At 40.2% G+C, this 22,647-nt stretch overlaps 1 protein-coding gene across 1 annotated transcript in view; it reads left to right on the top strand.

Moving 5' to 3' along the window:
* The first annotated feature begins 684 nt into the window (after positions 1 to 684).
* LOC134169719 (growth factor receptor-bound protein 14-like) overlaps positions 685 to 22,647 on the top strand; it is a 45,725-nt gene continuing 23,762 nt past the window's right edge. The window contains 3 exon segments of the mRNA XM_062630514.1: positions 685 to 1,187; positions 1,190 to 1,445; positions 3,106 to 3,238. Coding sequence (XP_062486498.1) covers positions 947 to 1,187; positions 1,190 to 1,445; positions 3,106 to 3,238 — 630 coding nt within the window. The 5' untranslated portion in view covers positions 685 to 946.

Here is a 22,647-nt window from a genome sequence, read left to right as displayed (position 1 = left end):
TGTTCAGAGAAGGAATCCTTCATTTCAGTGAAAATAAGCGTCCTGCAAAATCATCTGTGACTCAGCCAAAATGAAAGCTGTATTGTTTCTGAATCAGAAAAATATTTTTTCAGAATTGAAATTTTGGCATGTGTGTCACTATTTCTTCGGTGGCTTCAGGAAAACATCAAAGCACACATCCCACGTATTTTCACCAGTCTGACTTCACAGCTATTGGCCCTGAGCACGCTAAGTACAATCAGAAGGCATCTACCTTCAGCTGTTTTTGCCAGAGGCTGGACTTTAACTATTTGACTTTCTAACAAACTGGCCGATTTACACACTTTTACCCACTCTGTTTGGTGCTATCAAACTATTCTTCATACAGTGAGGGGGTAATTTTATTTTTCAATGGCAAGAATGCCCATAAGGGCGGCCACGGAATTGCTACATAGGATTCTGTGTACATAAAGAAGGACAGGAGCTGGCTTCTTCAGCGGCGCAGGCTGCTGTGAAGGAGCCCAAGGCACAACGGTAAACCACTTTCCTCTCTCATTAGAGCTGAGGCTGAACGCGATCGCTGGGCCCGACTGGGAACCCAGCCTCCCGCCGAGAGCTGCTTGTTTGGCACAAACGTATGGGTCTGTCCTCCGGCCTTGTTCATTCCTTATTTCTCTAAGGCATAACCATAAATCCCCGACCTCACAGAGGGATGGGGTAGCTTCATTAATGATTTGTCAGGCGCTTAAACAAGCGCCAGGCCCCTCAGGCAGTGCGCGTCCGGGCCCCGATGCGCGCCCGTGTGCCAGGGGCCGGCCCAGCCCGGCAGAAGGTTACCGGCCAGGCCCAAGCCAACTCCTGAGCAGTCAAGGGGCAGCGCTCCCCAACCTCGGCCGCCCTGGCGCTCTGTCAGGCCAGGCTCGACGCTCCGAACGGGTCGGGTGACACCGCGACCTCGAGTCCCGGGATGAGGGAGGGGGAGCCGCGCACCTGCCGGGGCCCGCCCCGCTGTGCGGCCAGGGAGCGGAGCGCAAGGCACCTCCCGCCCCGGCGCGGCGGCGGCAGCCGAAAGGGCACGGCTCGGCCCCCGCCCGCCACAGCGTGGTGCCGGCGGCCGCCCGCCCCCGCCCGCGCACGTGTGCCGGGGAAGGCGTTCGGTGCCGTTCTCCGCCCGGGCGGCGCTTCCCCTCGCTCCCCGCCACCTCCCCCCTTCGCAGCGGGAGCGGAGAGCAGCCTCCGCCCGACACGCCCGGCAGCGCCGGGGCCGCTCGCCGACGTGCCTCCCGCGCGGGCGGCCGCCCTGCCAGGACGTCGCCGGCGCCGATGGCCGCCCCGCTGCCCGGTGTGCCGCGCGCCTCAGGGACGGTGGCGGAACCTGAGGGCGGCGGCCCCCACGGCGCAGTGGGCTCCCCCTGCCTGCTCCCCCGATCCCCCGGGGGGGACCCGCCGCCCTCGCCCCCTGACAGGTAAGGCCGGACCCCGGGAGGGCACCGCCGGCCCTGCCTACTCCCTCGAGGGCCCGCCTGTCGCCGTCTAGGGGCTGGCCGGCGCCCTGCGGGCGGGAGCGGGGCCGGAGGGGCCTGAGAGTGCGGGTGCCCCGCGGCTTGGTAGCGGCGGTGTGGGGAGGGGGCCAAGCACAGGCGCGGGGCGGCCTGGCCCGGGACCGGCACGCGTCTCCCTGGAACTCCAAAGTTGTTTCCCGGCCCTGCAGACACTTCCCTGCGCTGCAGCTGCGTGGCGTCCGCACTCCCAACTCCCCCCCCCCCCCCGCCCCTTATCTTCTTTTTAGAGATTTCCCAGTTTGAGGTGAAAAGAGACGATGTTGGCGAGCCTGCCTTGTCACACCGAACCGAGCCTTTACTTTCTCTTTGCAATGTCTTGTCTTACAATATTCGTGAGATAAAACGGCTTCACCGTTAGCGATGCCGCTGTAATTGCTGTCAGCGAAGTGCACCGTTTGCTGCCTCTGAGGCTGTTCTTAAAGGCACTGGTCTCTATTCTTAGTAAGGGAAACTGTGAGCTAGGCTTTTCATGAAGCGTTTGATCAGTTTTGGTAGACTGAAATTTGCGGAATCTTAAAATATTGCATATGGGATTTTTCACTCCTTAATGCTAGATAGCACTTTGAGTGAATATTCAGTGAGGATTTCCAGAAAGTAAAGTGTCTTCATTCTGCATCATTACCTTACTCTCATGGTTTTTCCCACATTGTACCAATTAGTATGTGAAATCTGGAATGATAACAATAAGGTAACAAAGCTTGGAGTCATCAACTCACACATACAGAAAATATGTAGGCAGACTGGGTGCTGCTGTCCAAATGAAAGCAAGTAGACAAAGTGCTGTTGAGTATTTTCTGTGAGAAAACCATGCACTGTAACGTACACAGCCATCTAAACAGCCACGTTATTAAGGTGATACTTTAAATCAGTGCATAACTGAGCTCTTCAGCAAGTACAGGAGTGATTATCTTCACTAATCTTGCAAATGCTGCTTGGTGATGCTTCAGACACAATCAGATTTAAGGAGTCAGCAACTGCTGAGACATTTATTTTGTGACGGAGCTATGGAGATACAAATACATAAGTAATTGAAAACAGGAAGGAGTGTATTGCTTTGCAGTATTTTGCCTTGTCAGTCGCTTTGACTCCTGATGAAAAAAAAAGTTTCCATCGGTTTAAAATACAGTTGTGATGTACTCAAGAAGTATTACTGAGAAGTTACGTGCATCCACTGTTGTAATATGTGTACATAGGGAATGGCATGAACACAGGGACAACAAAATATTTACTAATGTCCTTAGGAGCCAATACAAATATAACTGTGCTCCTGCTCTGCAAAGACTTAAACATATTCAAACAACTTTATATTCAGAGCTGTATACTTGGATTGCTTTCAAGTAGTGTTAAGCACTGTATGTTAATAGATTCAGCCTACTGATTAAATAAAATAACTGCATAAAGAATCTAATTGCTGCAACCAGGAAGCATTGTGGTATTAATGCCCTAGTATTTCATGCGTTGTGGTTGGATACTGCAATTTTAACAGCAGTTGCTACAATTTGATACATTTGTATCGAAGTGTAACAATTTGTTATGTTTGATATTATGTATTTTGCTGAAATAGGAGAAAACAGAAAGATGACAATATTTTGGAGATCTCATCAATTCCAAACCCTTTTCCTGAGCTCTGCTGCTCTCCATTTGCATCAGTTTTGTCAGCCAGACTGTTGTCCAAGGAAACTTCAAGAAAAAAGCAGGTAAGATTTCTAAATTATTATTTGACAAATTATAGGTTGGTTTCATGAAAGCTTGAGGAAAAAGCTCAGTTACCTATTAAGTTATTTTTCTAATAAAGGTGTTCTATATTTCTGTAATTTGGTGAAATTTTCTCTGTAGGTCACTGATGATTGTAGAAAATGAGGTTTTGGAACCTGTGACTCTAGATGTGACTGTTCTTTCACAGAGCCTACATGTGACTGTGAAAATTTTTCGGGTAAAGCGGAAGCAGGGGCAGGCAGGCAGTACTTTATGTCCTTAAACGAGAAGTTAATGTCTTTCTTCCCTTCCTCCCAACCTCCAATTACTGTCATCAGTGCTATAGCACAGAGAAATTTAACAGCCATTGAGCAGCTTCTTTTGTCTGGAGGTCTAATTTTGGTAGGATAATTGAATAAAACCAAAATTGATGGGGAAGGAGCAAATGCTGTGTACATGGCATATATTTTATATGCAGGTGTGTTTATTTGTCTACAGCTGATCTTACTGTATTTCCATAAATACCTTAAAGTGTAAACCAAGGGAAGTTCTCAGTGGGCAGACAGACCTGGCAGTGCTTTGTCTTGGTTCTATTCACACACAATTTAAAAGTTATCCTGAGCAGGGGTAGAGATTAAAGAGGAAATTTCCAATTAATGGAAATTACTGGTGTTGAAGGTCTCTTTCACTCTAAAAGCTTACATTCTGTTTTCTTTTCTTGAGCCTGGAAGGAGTTCTGACAAGGAACAACTGTAGGATTAAGGGTACCACCTCCTTCACATTCTCAGTGGTCTGCAAGACCCTGTCTTAACAGTTTTAGGGGTGATATTGGGGGTGTACGAACTTACACTGCTGTTGGTTATTCAGTTTTTAGATTTGCATGAAGAAATTGTCTGGAAGTTGAAGTTTCTTGTAGTTGTATTAACTTTTTCTGAAGCTGACCAGTCATGGCTGTTTCTGTGCGCCTGCCAGAGAACTTTATTGGCAAAGTCCTGGCTGGCACCTTAAGGAGGAGCCTTATCCCTGCTTCTCCAGTGAAAAACATGTATGTGTCTGGGAAACTGACTCTATCTTGCCATATTTTGTATGTTCTCTAAAAATAGCTGTAGTGTTCTTCTGGAGTACTTTTATGGCTTTTTAGTTCTTTCTTACAATAGTAAAACTAATCTGAAGCATTTCTGGTCAGTGTGTATCTAAACATTGCTGAAGCAGTGGCTAAAACTGTGATAGTTTTGTGCTTGGGCAAGGTAGAAGCATTGGCTGTCTGTAGAGGCAGGAAAAACACTGTACTGGTAACATCTTTCTGAACATAAGGACTAGAAGCCACATTAAAGTATTACTTTAAATTACGCATGTTGCTGGCCTAAGTTGCAGTTACTGTAGTAACTTTTGTGCTTGCAACTGGTTAGTAGATTTCCCAAGCAAGGTTTAACACACAAAGGTCAACTATCTGCTTTTGTGGCCTGTCATGGTTAACTTTACTGACTGGCTTGAGCAGTTAAGCCAGACAAGTGTTAGCTTCAGTCTCTCAGAAGCTGGAGTTCATAGCTTTGCTGATTTCATGTCTGTTTCTTCGTAAAGATTCTTGTCATACATTTTGTGACAATTTCTGCTCATAGTCCTTCCATTTCTGTTGGTTTTCCATTTAAGAATGTAGTGTTCTCTCTAGTAAAAGTAGGATCAAGAACAGCTCATTTACTGACAGAAGTGAGCTAAAATAATAACGGTGCTAAAATAATATGAAGGGCCTGATACATTTTCCAGTTACCAGAAGAACTAAGAGGAATCTTCCTTTTATTTAAAGGAGGCATTTTAACAGGACAATGTTTTCTGTCAAAAAGCCTTTCACCAAGGTATCTGTTTATGGCCACTGAAGGATAAATAATACTGGGCTAAGAAGACCTTTTGTCAGACTCAGCATGACTGTTCTTAAGTTCTTCATTTAAAGTTATTAAAGGCTGAGGCCAAATGGCAACTGTTGAGTTAAACTTTTATCTTTGATTCAGGTTGAAGTCTTCTAATATATTTATAAAATTACTTAGGTTTGAAAAGGAGAGGGGTGTGCAAAGAGGAGAGGTGAACTGGCTGTGGCTTTGACTTCCCACAGTTGTGGAGGTTGTGCTTGGAAATATCATATTTCCACCCCATGTTTGTATTTTGCCAGCTTTGTAACAACTCTGTCTGCAAATACTCAATCCATATACAAAAATTTCATTGTATGCAGCCCCCAAGGTCATGAATATTACTGTTACAGTTTGATAGTTTCTGAACTCCTAAGAGAAACCAGCTACATTTAAGCACTTTTAAAAAAATCTTAATATTGTTGGCAGATTTTTTTCTATTGCCTCTCTGATGATCTACATGTTTTTTCAGTGATTCTTCTTTTAGATTGCTTTCTTTCTGATTTAGTTTCTGCTGTGTCTTTATTTTCAGGCATAATGAAGAAAAATTACAGAGTGAATTTCTACTTATATCTAATAGGTAACTATTATCAAAATAGGCTTTTCTAAAAGAAAAAAAGAAGTTATGCCTCTTCTGTCTTGTTTTTCTCTCCAGAAAAGATTTTCTATTTCCCAGGAAAAAAGAAGTTGTCACAAATATCTATTCTCTTATTCATAACACCTATGACATCTGAAATCTTTTCTCTTCTGAATAAATAATTAGCATTATTTTGAATTCTTGTTTTTCTAAGCTGAAGTTCTTTCCATATTCTGATGATCTTTTATCATAAGCCTCTCAAAACATGGAACACGCTTCTTGAACAGCATGTTTGTTTGTGGGGTCAACTTACTGGAAATAAGTTTATAAAAGCAAATTGGTAAAAGCCATGTAGGAGAATAGTGAGTTGCCCCTGCGCTTGGGAAGGAGGACATCTGTGTGTCTGAATATTTTTTGGTCTGCCTCATCAACACAGCTGTCCATCATCTTTTCCTTCCTGCAGTTTTGAAAGAGTTTTGTGTTATATCCCCACAGACTCATAATCATGACATGGTGAGAGTAATTAGAACAAACCTTGAGAGGCGACCTCGACTGTTTTGTTCTCTTTTAAATTAAAAAAGAGGGGGAATGGTGGAGATCAAAATAAGGAGTAAAAGTATAGAGTCAGTATAGTGACAAATTTTATTATCCTAGAGGAAGGTTTAGAAGCTGGGAGAACAGGAAGTACAGGCCCACACTGAGGTGCTGAGAACTGCAGGCTTCTGCATCCTATGAGCTGTTCTCAGTGGAGCATTTCCTGGAGTTGACCCTATGGAACTGATGTTATGATATCACACCCATGTTTGGGAAGGTGGAACTTTGAGATGTTTCACAAGTTGGAGTGGGATTATGTGTTTAATATCCTCATCCTCAAGGGAATGATGTAGAGATGAAACCTGAAACTGAACATATGGATGGCAAGATTACTTTGTGGATTGTGTAATCCATTCTGTAAGAAATCATCAAGTTTAGTATCCTTGGAAGAAATGTAGGAGGTACTTGGGTGCTTTGGGCATGAATTATATTATACTTGTATATGTTCAGGTAAACTGCATTTTGTGCTTCAGGGTGCAAGACTTTTATTTGAAAAGACCAAAATCCCAGCTTTTTGCTGATGTTCGGCCCAGCATGATCAACTAGGTGCATGTAGGAAATGTTGGCTATGGAGGAATTGATCGTATGCTGTTACTAGGAGTTTGTGAATTTATGTGAAATATCTAATTGTGTCTCAGAGTCTGTGTTCTCCCAGAAGTGACAAGACACTTAAAATATAATCGACTTTGTACTTTTGTCCCTAATTATGATCAAAATGGATACTGGTAGGGAAAAAATATTAACTGTAAGTAAACATGTTCTGTTCTTTAGTATGCTTTTGGTTTTCTTTGGTCAAATGAACTAAAAAGAGGTTACTATAGTTTTATGAAGGCTTAGTTTTGAAGTCTTTCTGAAATCAAAACCTGAATCATTTGCACTGGAGTGATAGTTCTTGCCCTGATCAAGGATAAGCCAGAAAGTGTTTCATCACAAAAGTAGTTCAAGGTAATTAGTGCCTTGTGTCTTTAAATTAAATTAGAAGTGCAAAAATAAAACTCAAGTAAATCTCAAGGTGAAGAACACTCAAATCTTAGGAATTTTATCTTGACTTTTTTGTCTTTCTTGATGTTCTAAACAAGTAGATATTTTTATCATTTAGAATCCAAATATACTCCCACAATGTTCTTTCCAGGAAATCTATTGTATAAAGAGATCTCAAATACATATTTGACTGTAGTGGAATGTCACTTCACTTTTTTGCATTAACAAAGATTTTCAGCTAAAGCTCTTTGGCAAAGAAGAACTGAAAGCAACTTTATGACAAAGAACAGATGTTTCTTTAAATGTGTGCTATTCTAAGTGTATGAATAATATTTAGCATTGACTGTTGCAGTTGGAGTGCCATTTATTTTCTTCTACAGCTATAGTTCAGGGTCTTCTAGTGTACCCACTTGAAACCTCATTCTTACACTTTTTTCATATAATTCTATTAGCAGGCATAAATGGTTAAGTATCTGGTACTTAGATGTTTTTATGACAGGGTGTTGTTTTTTTTTTTCTGAAATACCAGTTTTCTCTTGACTTTTAATGCAAAAAGATTTTTTTATTTAAATGTAATAATTCACACATTTTCAAGCAATTTCCATGGGCTGAAATATATTTTCTAACCAAAGATCCATTAATTAAATTTTTTCTGTAATTCCAGTCTGTCAGTTTCTTGATAGATTCTTTCCAGGTTGGACAGCATTGCACATATCCTCTTTTATCAGTTCTTAGTATTTCTTCCTTCCAGTTTCTAAGCATATATATGTTTCTCCCATGTCTTTCCCTAAATTACACAAAAAAAAAAAACCCTTAGAGTTTGAAAGGAGGAAGGAAAAGGTCTTTCCAACCAGTTTACAGATGAACAGAAAAGTATATCCTGTACAGAACCAACTTAACGAACTCATGGTTTTTACATGAAATCTCTAATATAAAGACTTGATTCAGTTGGACTCCTTTTTGTGGTATCTCGCCTGGTGGTCTTCTGCTCCAGTTTCTGTCCCCTGTTCTTCATTTAAATGGCTCTACCTACCCTCCCAGGAAAGATATATTGCTATTACAGCAGATTAAAAACAGTTAGACCCCTATTAAAAGCTGCTGTTTGAATGCATGTAACTTTGTGCTTTGTCCAGTTGCCTTAACACTGTGGCAGAAAGTCACAGACCTATATAGGTAAAAATCTGGAGGCAGTTGAACAGTTTTTCAGTTTAGCAATAAGGAATATCCCCTTGTTTATTCTGAAGTGGACTAGCACAAGCTATCTGATACATCAGCCTGGGGAAATTTCAGATTAATCACCTGTTTGTGACTTTTATTTTTCTTTCTGTATCTTACTTTAGCTTCTTTACATTGGTTCATTCATTGGTGTATCTTTCTTACAGAGGCAAGAAATTGCTTTCTGTCAAACTTCACATCAACCCCCAATATTACGCATTAGTCTTGTACTTTGTTACTGTCCTAAAACAACTCCAGCAAAGACTCTAAACATTCTAATTTAACAAAAATAGCACATTTTTTTTTTCCTTTCAAATGAGCACAAAACCAATTTTACTATAACTTTTCTGGTTACTACGATATTGCCTCTGCAAGCTTGTTGTTTAATTCACATCAGGAAAATGTTAGGCTTAAATTTTTACAAAAGCTACAAAAGATTAAAAAAAAATCATCAGTACTGTCAAAGATTCTGGTAGACGTTTTGCCAGTGTTTTAAAAATTGGGATGATTTTAATCATGCTTTTGATTTTGATTGGTTTTGGTTTCAGCAGCCTGAAAATCAAACCTGAAGTTTATCTTTTTTGTTAGGACTGTTTTCTCAAAACAGGAAACTGCCTCTTCTGTGCCATTTGGAAGTTATATTTTGAACAAGAACCCTCTGGTACCTTGCAGTAGATCTAATTCTTTGTGTAGAAAATGTCTGTAAATTTGAAAACTTTGATTCTCCCAAAAGCAATTCTTTAACATTAATGTCTTGAATTCTGAGTTGACTACCTAGTATTTTGGCCCTGTGACACCTGTCTAGTATTTTGTAATTATCAGGTGGCTAGAGCAGAAAATGGTAAAATCAGTCTCAATTTCTTTGTTTATAAAGAGGTTTTACAGTTAAAGCCAGCTGAAACTGCAGGGAACTTCTGCTCTAATGTTGCTGAGTCACTTTTGATAATTCACTTATATTGAGCTTGGCTTTAAAAGATGAAATTCTGATGAATGGAGCTTGAATCCTTATGATTTTCAGAAGGGAATTAGATGTGATAGATACTAGCACTGGTTTTATTTATAGTTTTTCTCAGGAATGGGTGCATTTATTTAGGATTAGACTGGATAACTGAGAATTTAAGGTAATTTGTAGCAGCTCCATATCTGCCATAGACAGATGTACGATTAAATAAATATTTTATTGACGGATCTATTTTCAGGTGGCTTCTCATTGGTGGCATTGTCAGTAAGTGATACTGTGATAAGTGTGGGATGCGAGACATCAGTACTGTAACAACAGAACACTATTGCAATCTTCTTTTACTGACCACTGTCTGAACTGTCTTTTGATCCAAATAGATAAACTTTCCCATCTGACTGCCAGGGACATGTCTAGGTTAATCAGAATAGTGTTGAGCAGCATTCATAATTTGTATCATTTATTTGAGATTGACGTTATCACTGATACAGCTTCCAGTTGGGGATTTCTAAACTTTTCTAGCAGCTGACTATTTCTGTGATGGGATGAAAGTGGTGAAATCTTGCAATGGTAAGTGGGAGATCATTGGCCATGTTCTTGTTTGTCTTCATCATGTTTAAAGCTGTTACTTCTGAGGAAATTCACACGTCTCTGTATGACTGCCTTTAATTTGGGAATGAAGATAAAGAGAAACCTTCAGGATGGTGTACTTAAGCATGTCTCACATGTTAGAGTCCTTATGGGAGCCACCTCAAATGGGAAGATAAAAAAGAAAAAAAGGCTAATCAGGCCAAAGAATTTTTTTTCAACAAGGGCAGTTGTAGGAGGGAAAAGAAATTAGACCTCTGCTCTAGTAAGAGTGTGAACTTTCTTTTCTCCTGTTTCAGTCACAGAGCATTCATTTGCAGCCAATCAGCTCATATTTTAGCCTTATAGTGTACTTGATATTTAGTACTGAAGTCTCAAGAGATAAATGTATATTGGTTATCTTAGAGGTGTGCCTGTGCTTCTAATTAGGATACAGATGAATTGTTCCTGCCTATTTCTGGTATGCATGTATATACGGCTTACCCATGTGTCTATCTCTTTGCTTCTTAACTGGATATTATATGCACAATAAAACAAGATGCAGTAGATTGCTTTTTGAGCAGAATTGGATTTTTCAATGACTGCATTCTTAGGCTATAAATAGCCTTTTTATTTTAGTTATGTTATGATAACTCCTGTTACTGATTACATTAAGATTTGGAGTTTATGAACAGCTGCAGGCACTTGATAATTAATGACACAGAAATGGTATCAACTGTTGAGAAACAGGCTGAAAGTTTGCAAGAATTTGCTGCTATGTAGTGAGGGGAAAGCCCTCAATATGAGGGTTTTCTTAAAACTCGATAAAACTTTGTTGTCAGAGTGCTTTTCAATCAGGCTTGAACCTACTGATGGTGAAAATAGGCATCTGAAAAGCTTTGTTATGCACACTCCTTGCAAGGCTTTAAGATCCCATAGGTTTGTGAGGAGAATTGAAAGGAAAAGGATGGAAACCTGCATCATGCTCTTTGGTAGTGCAAAATATAGACCTGTGTTAAAGAGTAGTGCTCAGGTTTTTGCCATTGTTACTGCAATGTGAACCCTTCCATTATCATTGGAGGGAAGATGAATAATCTGGTGAGACAGAAGATTTTGTCCAGGCTCCTGTGATTTTTCATTATTAGGCTTTTCTCTAACATCAGACCTTCTGGTTAGTGTGTTGTAGCATTAGGAATAATCTCTTCCATTTTGGTAAGCAGGCAGCATCTGCCTAGTTTCTCTCTAGTACAATAATTATTTATTAGGGCAAAACCAAAATTATCCATATCATGTGTCCTGGGTTCAGCAGTAGCAGTCATTTTTCCCCTTCTTGGTAGCTGGTGTAGTGCAATGTTTTGACTTTCAGCTCGGGAACAGAGCTGATAACAAGCGATGTTTAGGTTTGGCCAAGGACTTTGTGAGCCTCATGCTCTGCCAGGGAGGAGGGGAAGCCAGGAGGAAGTAGAGACAGGACACCTGACCCAAAGTGACCAAAGAGGTATTCCATACCACAGCACGTCATGGCCAGGATGTAACTGGGAGTTAGCCGGAAGGGCTGAGAGACTGCAGGGTTGGAGGAGGTATCGGTTAGAGCTTGGTCGGGCTGGGGGGGGCGAGTTATCGGTTGGCTGGTGGTGAGATGATGTATTCTCTTCCCTTGTTATTTCCTTTATCATTATTATCATTGGTGGTAGCAGTAGTGATCTGTGTTATACCTTAGTTACTAAACTGTTCTTATCTCAACCCGTGGGAGTTGCATTCTTTTCGATTCTCCTCTCCGTCCCTCCGAGAGCAGGGGGAGGGCAAGAAAAGGGGGGGAAGTGAGCGAACGAATTACCTGACTGGGTTTAAACCACGACAGTTCTTTTTGGTGCCCAACGTGGGGCACGAAGGGTTGAGATAACGACAGATTTGACTGGATTAATAGTCACTCGTCACAATGCTGATTTATTGGCTCTCAGAGTTGTTTCGCTTGATCTCACAGCTTCAGAATGTTGTAACTTACGTAGAGCCGGTATTTGCTGTGATAGTGTTTATCAAGTATGGGGCTTGGGCTAAGGTTCTTGTCTCACTGTGCTTTATGGCAATGGCTTGTAATACGGGCGGGCTCCAGCAGCAGGGCGGGACGGACGTGGCCGTGGACTTGTACCTGGCCGTCCGGCTGCTCTTCACCGTCCTGGCCCTCACCCTACTCTCCATCTTCGTGTGGCTGCGGGGACCCGAGGGGGAGCGGCCCCGGGAGCCGGCGGCTGCTGAAGCGGCCCGGGAGAGCGGCCCCGGGCACCAAGCGGCGGCGGGAGCGGGGCCGGAGGCCGCGAGGGGACGGCTGCCGGTGGAGGAGGTCGGGGCGGTCGAGGAGCAGAAGGAAGCGGCTGCCGAGCAGCGGGAGAAGGCGGCGGAGGAGCCGAGCCCCGCGGCCGAGCCCAGCCCCGCGACGGCCGAGAGCGTTTCCCGGAAGCCGCCCGCCGAGCCCCAGGAGGACGCAGGAGACCAAGCAGCATTTCCCAGCAAGGCAGAGGAGGAAGAGCTGGACTCAGGAAAAGAGAAGCTGGCGGTGGGAGAGCCGGCAAGCACAGCAGCTGCACCAGCCCCAGTGACAAGTACAGCAGCATCAACTGAGAGTTCTGAAGGTTTTGAATGGCCTTTGGGTATCCTTGGGACCTGCCTGCTGATTGTGATGGGGATCAGCATGTTGGCACACACACAGGCTGTGTGCTACCCACAACCATTTTGTCTGATCTCAGAAGTTAAGCAGAGTCAGGTTTGGGTCTTGTCTGGGGTTAGACAACGATGCAGGGTGACCAAGAGATTTTCCCCAAAGCTGGACAGTCATGAGTGGCAGGATGTGCGTGACAGTGTGGGCAAGTATCTAGTCCACTGGGCCCCTCCAGTGCTTTGGAAGCGTCGGAGATGGAAGGCAGCTGTATGGAGTCCCCAGCAACAAGCTGCAGAAACTGCTGAAGGGGACAGTGAATTATTTTGAGCCTGGTGGGCCCATGGCACTTCAGGCCATCAGAGCAGAGATGCAACATAGAGATGGACTCATGATCGAGGGGTGGACTTAGCAATGGACACTATTGCCCAGGTTATTCACGAGCGTGAACACTGCACACAGTCTCTCCTGCTCTGGAAGACTGTTACAAGAGATGGAGCCTGACATCATGGACCAGATGGACACAGCAGCTTTATAGGGACTGGTCCATGCACTAAGTTAAGAGTGCACCGAGATAAGAGTGATGGTATATTGAAAATGTGGGATCTGAGCATGACGTGAATGGTATGGAATAAGGGGTGGATAATGTCCTGGGTTCAGCAGTAGCAGTCATTTTTCCCCTTCTTGGTAGCTGGTGTAGTGCAATGTTTTGACTTTCAGCTCGGGAACAGAGCTGATAACAAGCGATGTTTAGGTTTGGCCAAGGACTTTGTGAGCCTCATGCTCTGGCAGGGAGGAGGGGAAGCCAGGAGGAAGTAGAGACAGGACACCTGACCCAAAGTGACCAAAGAGGTATTCCATACCACAGCACGTCATGGCCAGGATGTAACTGGGAGTTAGCCGGAAGGGCTGAGAGACTGCAGGGTTGGAGGAGGTATCGGTTAGAGCTTGGTCGGGCTGGGGGGGGCGAGTTATCGGTTGGCTGGTGGTGAGATGATGTATTCTCTTCCCTTGTTATTTCCTTTATCATTATTATCATTGGTGGTAGCAGTAGTGATCTGTGTTATACCTTAGTTACTAAACTGTTCTTATCTCAACCCGTGGGAGTTGCATTCTTTTCGATTCTCCTCTCCGTCCCTCCAAGAGCAGGGGGAGGGCAAGAAAAGGGGGGGAAGTGAGCGAACGAGTTACCTGACTGGGTTTAAACCACGACATCATGATTTTCATACTTTAACTTAGTTCACCTATCTGTAATTTTTGACTGGTTGCCTTCATATTAATATCTGATTATTCTCATGAGGTTATATTTTAAAGTGATTTTCTTCCTTTTTTTTTAATTTTTTTTTTTTTTATTTTTTTTCCCCCCTCAAAATGTAGGGTATTTGTGCATCTGACTTGTTCAGGAGGTAACAGCTGTCCAATTTCAGATTGTCCTGGAAAGCTGTTTTGCTTCTGATGTAGTCATGTAGATGATAGGCTCTAGTCCCTGATTACTGACTTTAATAGTAAACTCATTTCAGTTTATTGTATTTGCGTAACTTCAGAACAGGGAGCTTTGAAAGTACATTTGTGTGTTGTCTCATCTGGGAAACTCGCTGAACAATGAGATCCATTTTTCCCCACTGTCTTCATAACTACTCCTTACTATGATCTTAGGATAATATCCTTGTCATTCGTGGATCTAAAGAGCAGCCATGAAAAGGCTATGCTGTGGGTTTTGTTTGGTTGGTTGTTGTTGGTGGTTTGTTTGTGATTTTTTCCCCTTTATTTAAGATCAGAAGCCAGTTGAAAAGAGTTTTGAAAAGATACCTCTTAAGTTATTTTTTATAAGTTTTTGTAGCTTGTACTTCTGCCCATGAGACAATGACCTTATTAAGTAACACTGAAGGTTAGGCATTAATCCTTTTTTTTTTTTTTTTTTTTTAAAGTTAAGTATCCAGTAGGAGGTTTGTAACTTTGTTGTTTTTTAGCCGGTATTGGGCAAGCACATAGGTTTGAAAGATAATGTCAGTTTTGTAACATTATTAACAATTTGGATATAGCTGGTGAAAGCTTACATAAGGAGTAGATTTAATGGAAAATTGCAATATCTACTTGCTGTGTCAGCCAAGCCATACAGAAGACTTAATATATTTGAAACTAACGGGTCTTTGGAGCAGCTGAATGATGAATTCATCACAGAATCAAAGACTGGTTTAGATTGGAAAGACCTTAAAGGTCATCCAGTTCCAATCCCCCTGCCATGGGCAGAGATACCTTCCATTAGACCAAGTTGCTCAAAGCCCTTCCAAATAGAGCCACTGAGTCCAACAATCTTGTTTTAAGTATGTTTAAGGGTCAGTTTGACCCAGTTATATCATAGCTATAACCAGGGAGAAGAAGGAAGCTGACGGGTAATTGAAGGATAACATTCAAAAGGAGTTCAAAAAGAGTAATCAAAAAGAGTTCATGTAGTACATGTTTCTTGGCCAGCAAAAGGACAACAGTCTTTTGAGAACTATGAAATGACATATCTGGAGATAACTTTTCAGCGCAGGATTTGGGGCCTTGCTTTGGGTTATCTTGCTTTGCCCTTAAACTGCGCCAATATGCTGTATTGTTAGGAATACTTGGCTCATCCATGGGAAGGCTAGAAGGGGAAGAAGTGAAACTATGAACTGTGCTGGTTCTTTTTGTGGTGTGTTAGTCTTATTGAATTTCTATTAAATGCTTTTATATGTGCTGCAATATATGCATGTCTAATATTCCTGTGAGTACAATTCCTACAGGATCAGGCTCTGTTACCACAAGTTGTTTTCTTACAGCAAAATTTTGAAGCTATATTGCAGAATTTTGAGAACTTGTTCCTATAGGAAATAAAAACTGTGTGCCTGAAAGGTAAAAACCTAATTGCAAACACTTGACATTTATTATAACTATCTCTAGTAGAAAAGGATGTTAACTCCGTAAGATTTGGAATGAACACTTTAATCTCGATCTCTAGAATAGATTTTGATTCTTCTGATTTCTCAAATTAGTCATTAGAGTTTTGGACTGGAGCTTAAGAGAGAAAGATAAATATACCTTAAACTTAGAAGATTAGTTGCTATGGACCTCTTGCTGCTATGTACTCAATGTAAAATGAGTCAAGTTAAAACTGAACCTTTATTGAGCCAAGGAAATGGATAATATCTGCTGTATTTTAACTGGTTTTATGGGTTTATTAAAAGCTCTTGTTTTAAAACTGACTGAACAAAGTTCAAATGTCTGTCTGCAAACAAGTTCTCTTTGTGACTTGACATCAGTTCCTTACCAGTTTTTTTTTCATCCCATGTGTCTCAGTCAAGGACAAAAGGTTTTGAAAGTTTAGGAAAGTATTTACTTCCTATTTCTTTGGAGTATTTTATTACTATTTGGGAGCTGCAGGTAAAATTTTATTTTTTTAGGAGGGAGCTGTGTTCTTTTTCTATTTATGGTGTTTGGTGTTCTTTTCATCAACGGAATTTACCTATGCCCTACTGATTTCAGGATTTCAGGAAAGTGATTTAGCATGAAAATAGATGCTTTGAGTCCATGGATTCTGAAGTGTCTTACTGGTGCCAGTGACTTGTTATGTAGTTTTTGCCACTTGAAAAATTACATGGAATCACATTGTTTATCTTTAACTCGCCAGTATATTGACATTTCTTATCTCTTGGAGATAACACTTTTTTCCCTAGACATTTTGGGATTACTGTAGAGTGTGCTCATCTCTAATGACTGAGAGGGAAAATGCTATCAATGTGATCTACTGAATTTTAGCATGGATTGTGGTACTATTTGCTAAGTCAGTAATGAATGGTTCTAGGACATATACATCAGATGTGTGCTACATGATGAAGTAACTTCCTATGAAACTACAGTAGTCTCCATATCTGATACATTATTGCTTGAGATGTTATGAATACTTAATATAAATAATTTTAGCAGAATGTCTGCAGTCTTCACTGGTGGTGAGCAAACTGATGCAAACTGCTTGTTCAAGAGTTATAAAAGAAATATCAAATATCACAGTCCAGCATCTATTTAACAATTTGGTTTACAACAGGATTATTGCTTAGTCATGCTACATAAAAGTAAAAACTTTCCCTGCTATAAAGCACATTATGAGACCTTTAAAAAAGATTATAGCTTTCTTTATTGTATAAGGAATGCAAAATGCTACCCTTTTTCCTGAAGAATTAAAAAAACATTACTTAGAACCACATTAATGAAACCAGGCTTGTTATGCAGGTATTTGATACATAAACTAAATAATGCAAGTGGGTTATCAACAATTTGAGTTCACAAAACAGTCTTAAATTTCATTCACTTGTAACATTTTACTTGCCACATTTTCAGGGCTTTGTTGCACTGCAAGGGTAGAAATTGTATTACTTTAAGTAAAAGATGGGGTTTGCTGCTGCTCTGAATAAAGGTAGGTAAGAATCAGAATGAAACTTTATGGATACATCTGTTCTTATGCTCAGCTACTTTCTTTAAACCTGAAGATCAGAAGCACTGAAGAGTATTTTGTTTGCTGGGACAAGACAGGAAAAAAACCCCAACACTGTAACCACTCAGTATCAAGTGCTAAAATACAGTCTTTAATCATTTGGGTTTTGTTTTGACAGTGAAGACAAGGTTCTGAGTGATAGAAATGCATATTGTTCTGCTTATTTTTATAGCCAGACATATCAGTGTTGGCCTTTCCAAGGAGAGAAGATGAGTTTTCAAGCTCTTTGATTGGTTGATTTCCAGTTAGTCGTACCCCAGTGTCTACTGTAACTGGCTTTGAATGGGTGTCATTTACTACATTCTTAGTCTTTTCTTTGCACTGACTGTACAATATTTGGGTTTTAAGAAGTTAGGCTTCAAGAAACATTGCTAACTACTTTGTTCTGCTTCATGTTATCACTTTGAAGGATGGTGAGTGTTGTGAAGAGCAGACATGAGTTTGTCTTCAAGAAGAGTAACACTGCTGAAGTTATGCCAATAGCTCTGCAGAAAGGGGTACAGCATTTATATCAGTCTTATAATTCTGATTTTTAGTATGGGTTGGTAATACATGTGCTTAGTGTAAATCATGTTTTAAATAAATATGTTTAATTTTTTAATTTCTCTAGTATAATAAATTATGTGAGGTACATATTTACACAACATACATAAATATATATGTGTATATAAATGAATATTTGTCACTGTGCTTTTTTGTTGCTATAATTCTGTACCTTGTGCAAGTTGATTTTGCTTACAGATTAATGTAGGTTTTAAATATGAAGTGTCATAATGACATTTCAGAATATTAATATATGCCTCTGTAGAAGGCTATGGTACTGTTTCTAATGGAGGATTATTGGAGCCTGGTTCCATGCGGTTTACATCAGCCTTAAACACAAAATACTTTTTTCTTACCCCTGCTGGCTAGCCCATTAGTAATGGATGGCCCGTTATGTATTTTGGGAATCAGGGTAACACTGGATGGTGTTTCTCCATGTCCACTGTATCTTCCCTTTTTTTATTAACTCACTAAAAAGTGGAAGCAATACAAAATCATTACACCTATGTGCACTAGGCTTGCCTAGTGTAACTCTATGCATTGGGGCTATCTGTGAAGTTAAAAATACACATGGAAGTGAAGTACAGAAATATGATTCTCGATTAAGGCAGATATATTAACTAGAAGTTAGTTGTAACAAACTAAGTAATTCATTAGTTCAATTTATTTTGTAAATGTGCAGATATTTTTCAAAAATTCAGTGCTGCCTAATCTGCCTGAATCAGTGTTAATAAATTCTTGTGTTACTCAGAGGCTTTTAATATACCACCAATGTGAAAAATGAAATTTCACTGTTTTAAATGGTTCTCATGAACAATTTTCACAGGACACAGCACATACTTTTTATGGTATTGGCATAAGTCTAGCAGGTCTAAAGTAGTATAAACATGTAGCTCTTACTGATTTGGGATATATATTATTCTTTTAGATTACTTCATTGTTTGAGTTGGAGGGGAAGCCTGTGAACATACAATTTTAGTGTGGTTGATTGGTACAGCTTAGATTATGCTACTAAGTAACATCATATACTACTTTTCTGGTATAGTAACTTCTCTTTCAGATTTAGATGTGTGCATGATATACTCTTACACAGTTTTATCCTAATAATTTGTCCTATCTGTGTTACAGTCCTCACAATTTTAAAAACTGTGGTTCATGTTTCTTTTCTCTCAGCTGTCATTCTCTCAATGCTGTGGTTCCCTCCCCTTCCTCTGTTCCTCCCCCTAACAACCCACCTGGTCTCAAATCGTCAGTTGTCATAGTTATTTTAATTTCGGCTGTTCTTTGATTATTTGTATGTTAGAAATGAAGGTCTTTGTTTTTGCAGTGTGTAGTTGTGCTGGAGTCCTCCCGTATGCATACGGCAGTACTTGGTGCTATGTGGGTGGGGAGAGATGTATAACTTTGCTCAATCTAGCATTCCTAAGGCTGGGAAACCCAGTTTTAACTGAACTGTGTATTTTAATGGATTAATTTTCTTTTTTTGGTGTTGAGAGATGGGCATCATTCTCCAAGGAAACTTACGGGTTTTTCTCTTTTGACAAATGCATGGTGGGTAAGACCCTCTACTGTGCATTCTCTTCTATTTCAAAACAAATATTTTCACACTACTATCAAATTAGCTGTCAACAGCTACTGGCTTTACTTCTCATTCTCTGTGCACTTTGCAAGCCAAATGGCAGTAGCAGGAGGAAGCAGCACAGGATGTTGCCTTAGGTAGGTATTGGGTTACACACAGTTGCAAAAATTCTCAAAGGAATGTGTCCTCACTGAGGTCTCACTGCCAAATTTAATAGTCCTGTTTATGCTTGCGATGTTTTTATCTACACATATAGAATTCCTCCTGCAAGAATCTTCTCTCTATTTGGAAATTGCTTTTGTTATTTATGTAGCAATAACCTAATTTCTGAAACTGGAATACTGCAGGAAGGGAAGGTAGGCAGGCAGGCAAGAAAGAGACTTGCTTGTAAGGGGTAGCAGTTGGGCATACATGTGCATGTATAAATTTGGGTTTGTTTCTCATGGACATTAGAACCTTAGACATCCCCTTTAACTTAAAGTAGTGCAACATCAATTTTTTGTAATGCAAGAAGAATCTGGAAATGTAAAAAGGTTGTGTTAGCACTTCATAGTCAAGAAAAACTTAAGCTTTAGCTCATAAAGTACTACTTTAGGCTATCGAACATCCCCAGTCATTATTTCTTAAATTCATGGGATAGGTAATTGTGTAAGAAGTCTCGTTTTATTGTGGTATTTCTCCTCCCTCACAAAAGGTAAAAGTATGCATTATCAATGTGCTCATCTGGCTGTTCTGCCAGTTTCTTGAATATATGTTTTTCTCATTTTCATTCCACATATGTAATGTGTCTTGTCCAAAGTTATTTCATGCTTCTTTCTGGTATAAAATAGGTACTTGCCACAGTTGATGTGTTTTATTCTTAAGTAATACATTTTTAACTAAAGTTATAGGGCCTCATTTAGTTTCTAGGCATGTTTTTAGCACAGGCAGAAAAATTACTTGCTTAATAAACATGGGGAATTATAAGTATTGAGTACTATTGCGACCAGATTTATAGTGTGTTTAGACTAGACATATAATTAATCCAGCACAGTTAGAGTAAATGTCTTCTTTATGCTTTGTGTGAATAATTTGGTGTATTTGTCTAAAATGTGTTGGGTTTTTTGGTGGTTTTTTTTTTTTCTGTTTGGTTGGTTGGTTTTGGTTTGTTTAAAATTGGATTCTAAAGGTCATAATGGATTCGGAACAGTGTTTTACAGTCAGTTAAAGACCAATTATTTATTCAAGATAACAAGTCTGGCAGAGTTGTGGGTGTTTAAATGTTAAGTATAGAAGAGTACTTACACACCTGATGTTGGACACAAGGTGTATAAACAATTAGGATTGTAGTTTTTTCCACAGCAGCTGGGAACTTTATAGCATACTAGGTTACATGGTGTTAAAAAGCCTTGTGTGCATAGGTGGTAGGTATTGCAGCTGAATAATTTCCAGTGATTCTTCAAGAGATTGCACAGTGTCTTTTAAATGGAAGAAATATTGATTAGAAAATGAGGTTGTGATTTAGATTGTGCAAGTCTAGGAATTTTATAAGCATGCAAATTTCAAGATTCTCTTGCATCTTTATTCCATTTATTTTTCTGGCCTGAAATCACACGCTGCTTTAATCAACACTTGCCCCTCCCCCGAGGAAAAAATGGTCACTTAAGCCAAATTGTACTGAGAATTAGTGATGTCTGTCTGCAAGGCTAAGAGCGTGAAAGTAATTTTTCAGTTTTGCGTTTGGGTTCCCTGAGATGAAAGGCCAATGTGCTAATCCAGGAATTTTAAATAAGGCACTGTAAGTGACATGGTAATGGTGTCATTAAGTGGGTACCTTTTATAAAATAACTGGAGGCAGACAAAGCATTCATGTATGAAGCGTCTCTTTGTAAGGACAGTTTTAAAAACATTCATTTAAAGATGCATAAACAAGATTTGTGCCCTTTTTGTCTTTTTTTACAGAATAAAAATAAGATAAATACAATAATAAATAATATAATTTAATAATAAAAGAAAGGCTAACATCCTGCAATGATTTGAACACAAATGAGAGGTTTAAGTGGGAGATAGACTTGAGTGTGCTTTAAAGACTTTAGGAACAGTGTTCAGAAAACCTGTGGTTGTCAAGGTGAAGTATTTGAATCACTGTAGTGGCTCATTCTTAATGGAATGTTTTGTTTTGTGACTTACTGGGAGCTCTGAGAGAAGACAATGGGGATAACCACAGGTAAATCAGTAAGATGGGCCTAACTGGAAATTAGGTATAGGATTAAATCTTAGACATAGATTACTAGGATAAAGCATCAGGATATGCTGCTGCTGGATCTGCAGTTCGATACATACTGTAAAGGTATGTAAAGCCAGAACAAGAGTTGAGGAAGGTTGTGGAGGAGGAATATATATGGGAATGGGCAGAGACCCAGGCTGAATTCAGGAGACTTATAGTGTGTTTTTGAAATAAGTTTGTGTTTAAAATTGCTAGAAGGCCAAGCTGCTATGTAGGCTCAAGGAAAAGTCTTGTCACTGTTGGTGTATCTAACATGTGCTGAGACAGCGGCATTTGGTTTGGGGATATATGTAATTCTTGCTTCCTCTTAATAATTTATTAAAGCTTCTCAAAACTAGTTTTAGAAGTATCTATCTCAGATACTTGTTCAAGGAAGCATACAACTTTCCTGTTAGCTGTGAAAGGATTCATGAACTGCGTAGAATTCAGTCATGTGTCATACTGTACTTGCAGATATTGTTACCTACTCACGGTAGAGGCTGAAGAGATGCTAGAAGTTCAGTTTCTGGATTATAGGGAAGAAGGAGAGTAGTAGACTGACATTTTCTGTCATTGTGGAAGAGGTCTGGTTAGGTTCAGGGACTGTCCCTATTGATGGGACCTCCTCAGGGGGTGTAGCAGTCATATGCCATTCCCCAGTCATTTCCTGCTTTGAATAACATGAAACTGGTAAAAGCTACTACCATTTTTATCATGTATAAAAATGATCCCACATTTCATATAAATGAAATCAAAATGGCACTAACTGTAGGAGTCCTTATAGTTCAGCTGCTGGAGTGGAGAGGGAGGATTTTTCTATCCTGCAACATTCCAGTCTCTACAAGCAGTCCAGTTTTACATAATATATTATACAGAAAATGGTCAATGAGCTTGGAGTTTAAAATGTGTAGTGCTATGCTGCATAGTTGCCATGAAGGTAGATAGGGATGCATGTGTATGTGAGAGAGGATGAGTAATAAGTGCACAGAGCTTTTTAAAAAGTCTTTAAAAATCTTAATGGTTTAATACACTTGGTCATTACTTGTCCCTTGTATAGTTTGACAAGGTTTAGTGGCACAATTAAT

This window comes from Pezoporus occidentalis, unplaced genomic scaffold, assembly GCF_034315485.1.
Source record: "Pezoporus occidentalis ecotype Australia unplaced genomic scaffold, CSIRO_AGI_Poc_V1 ctg354, whole genome shotgun sequence".
Classification (NCBI taxonomy): domain Eukaryota; kingdom Metazoa; phylum Chordata; class Aves; order Psittaciformes; family Psittacidae; genus Pezoporus; species Pezoporus occidentalis.
This window is presented reverse-complemented; position numbering and strand designations above follow the sequence as displayed.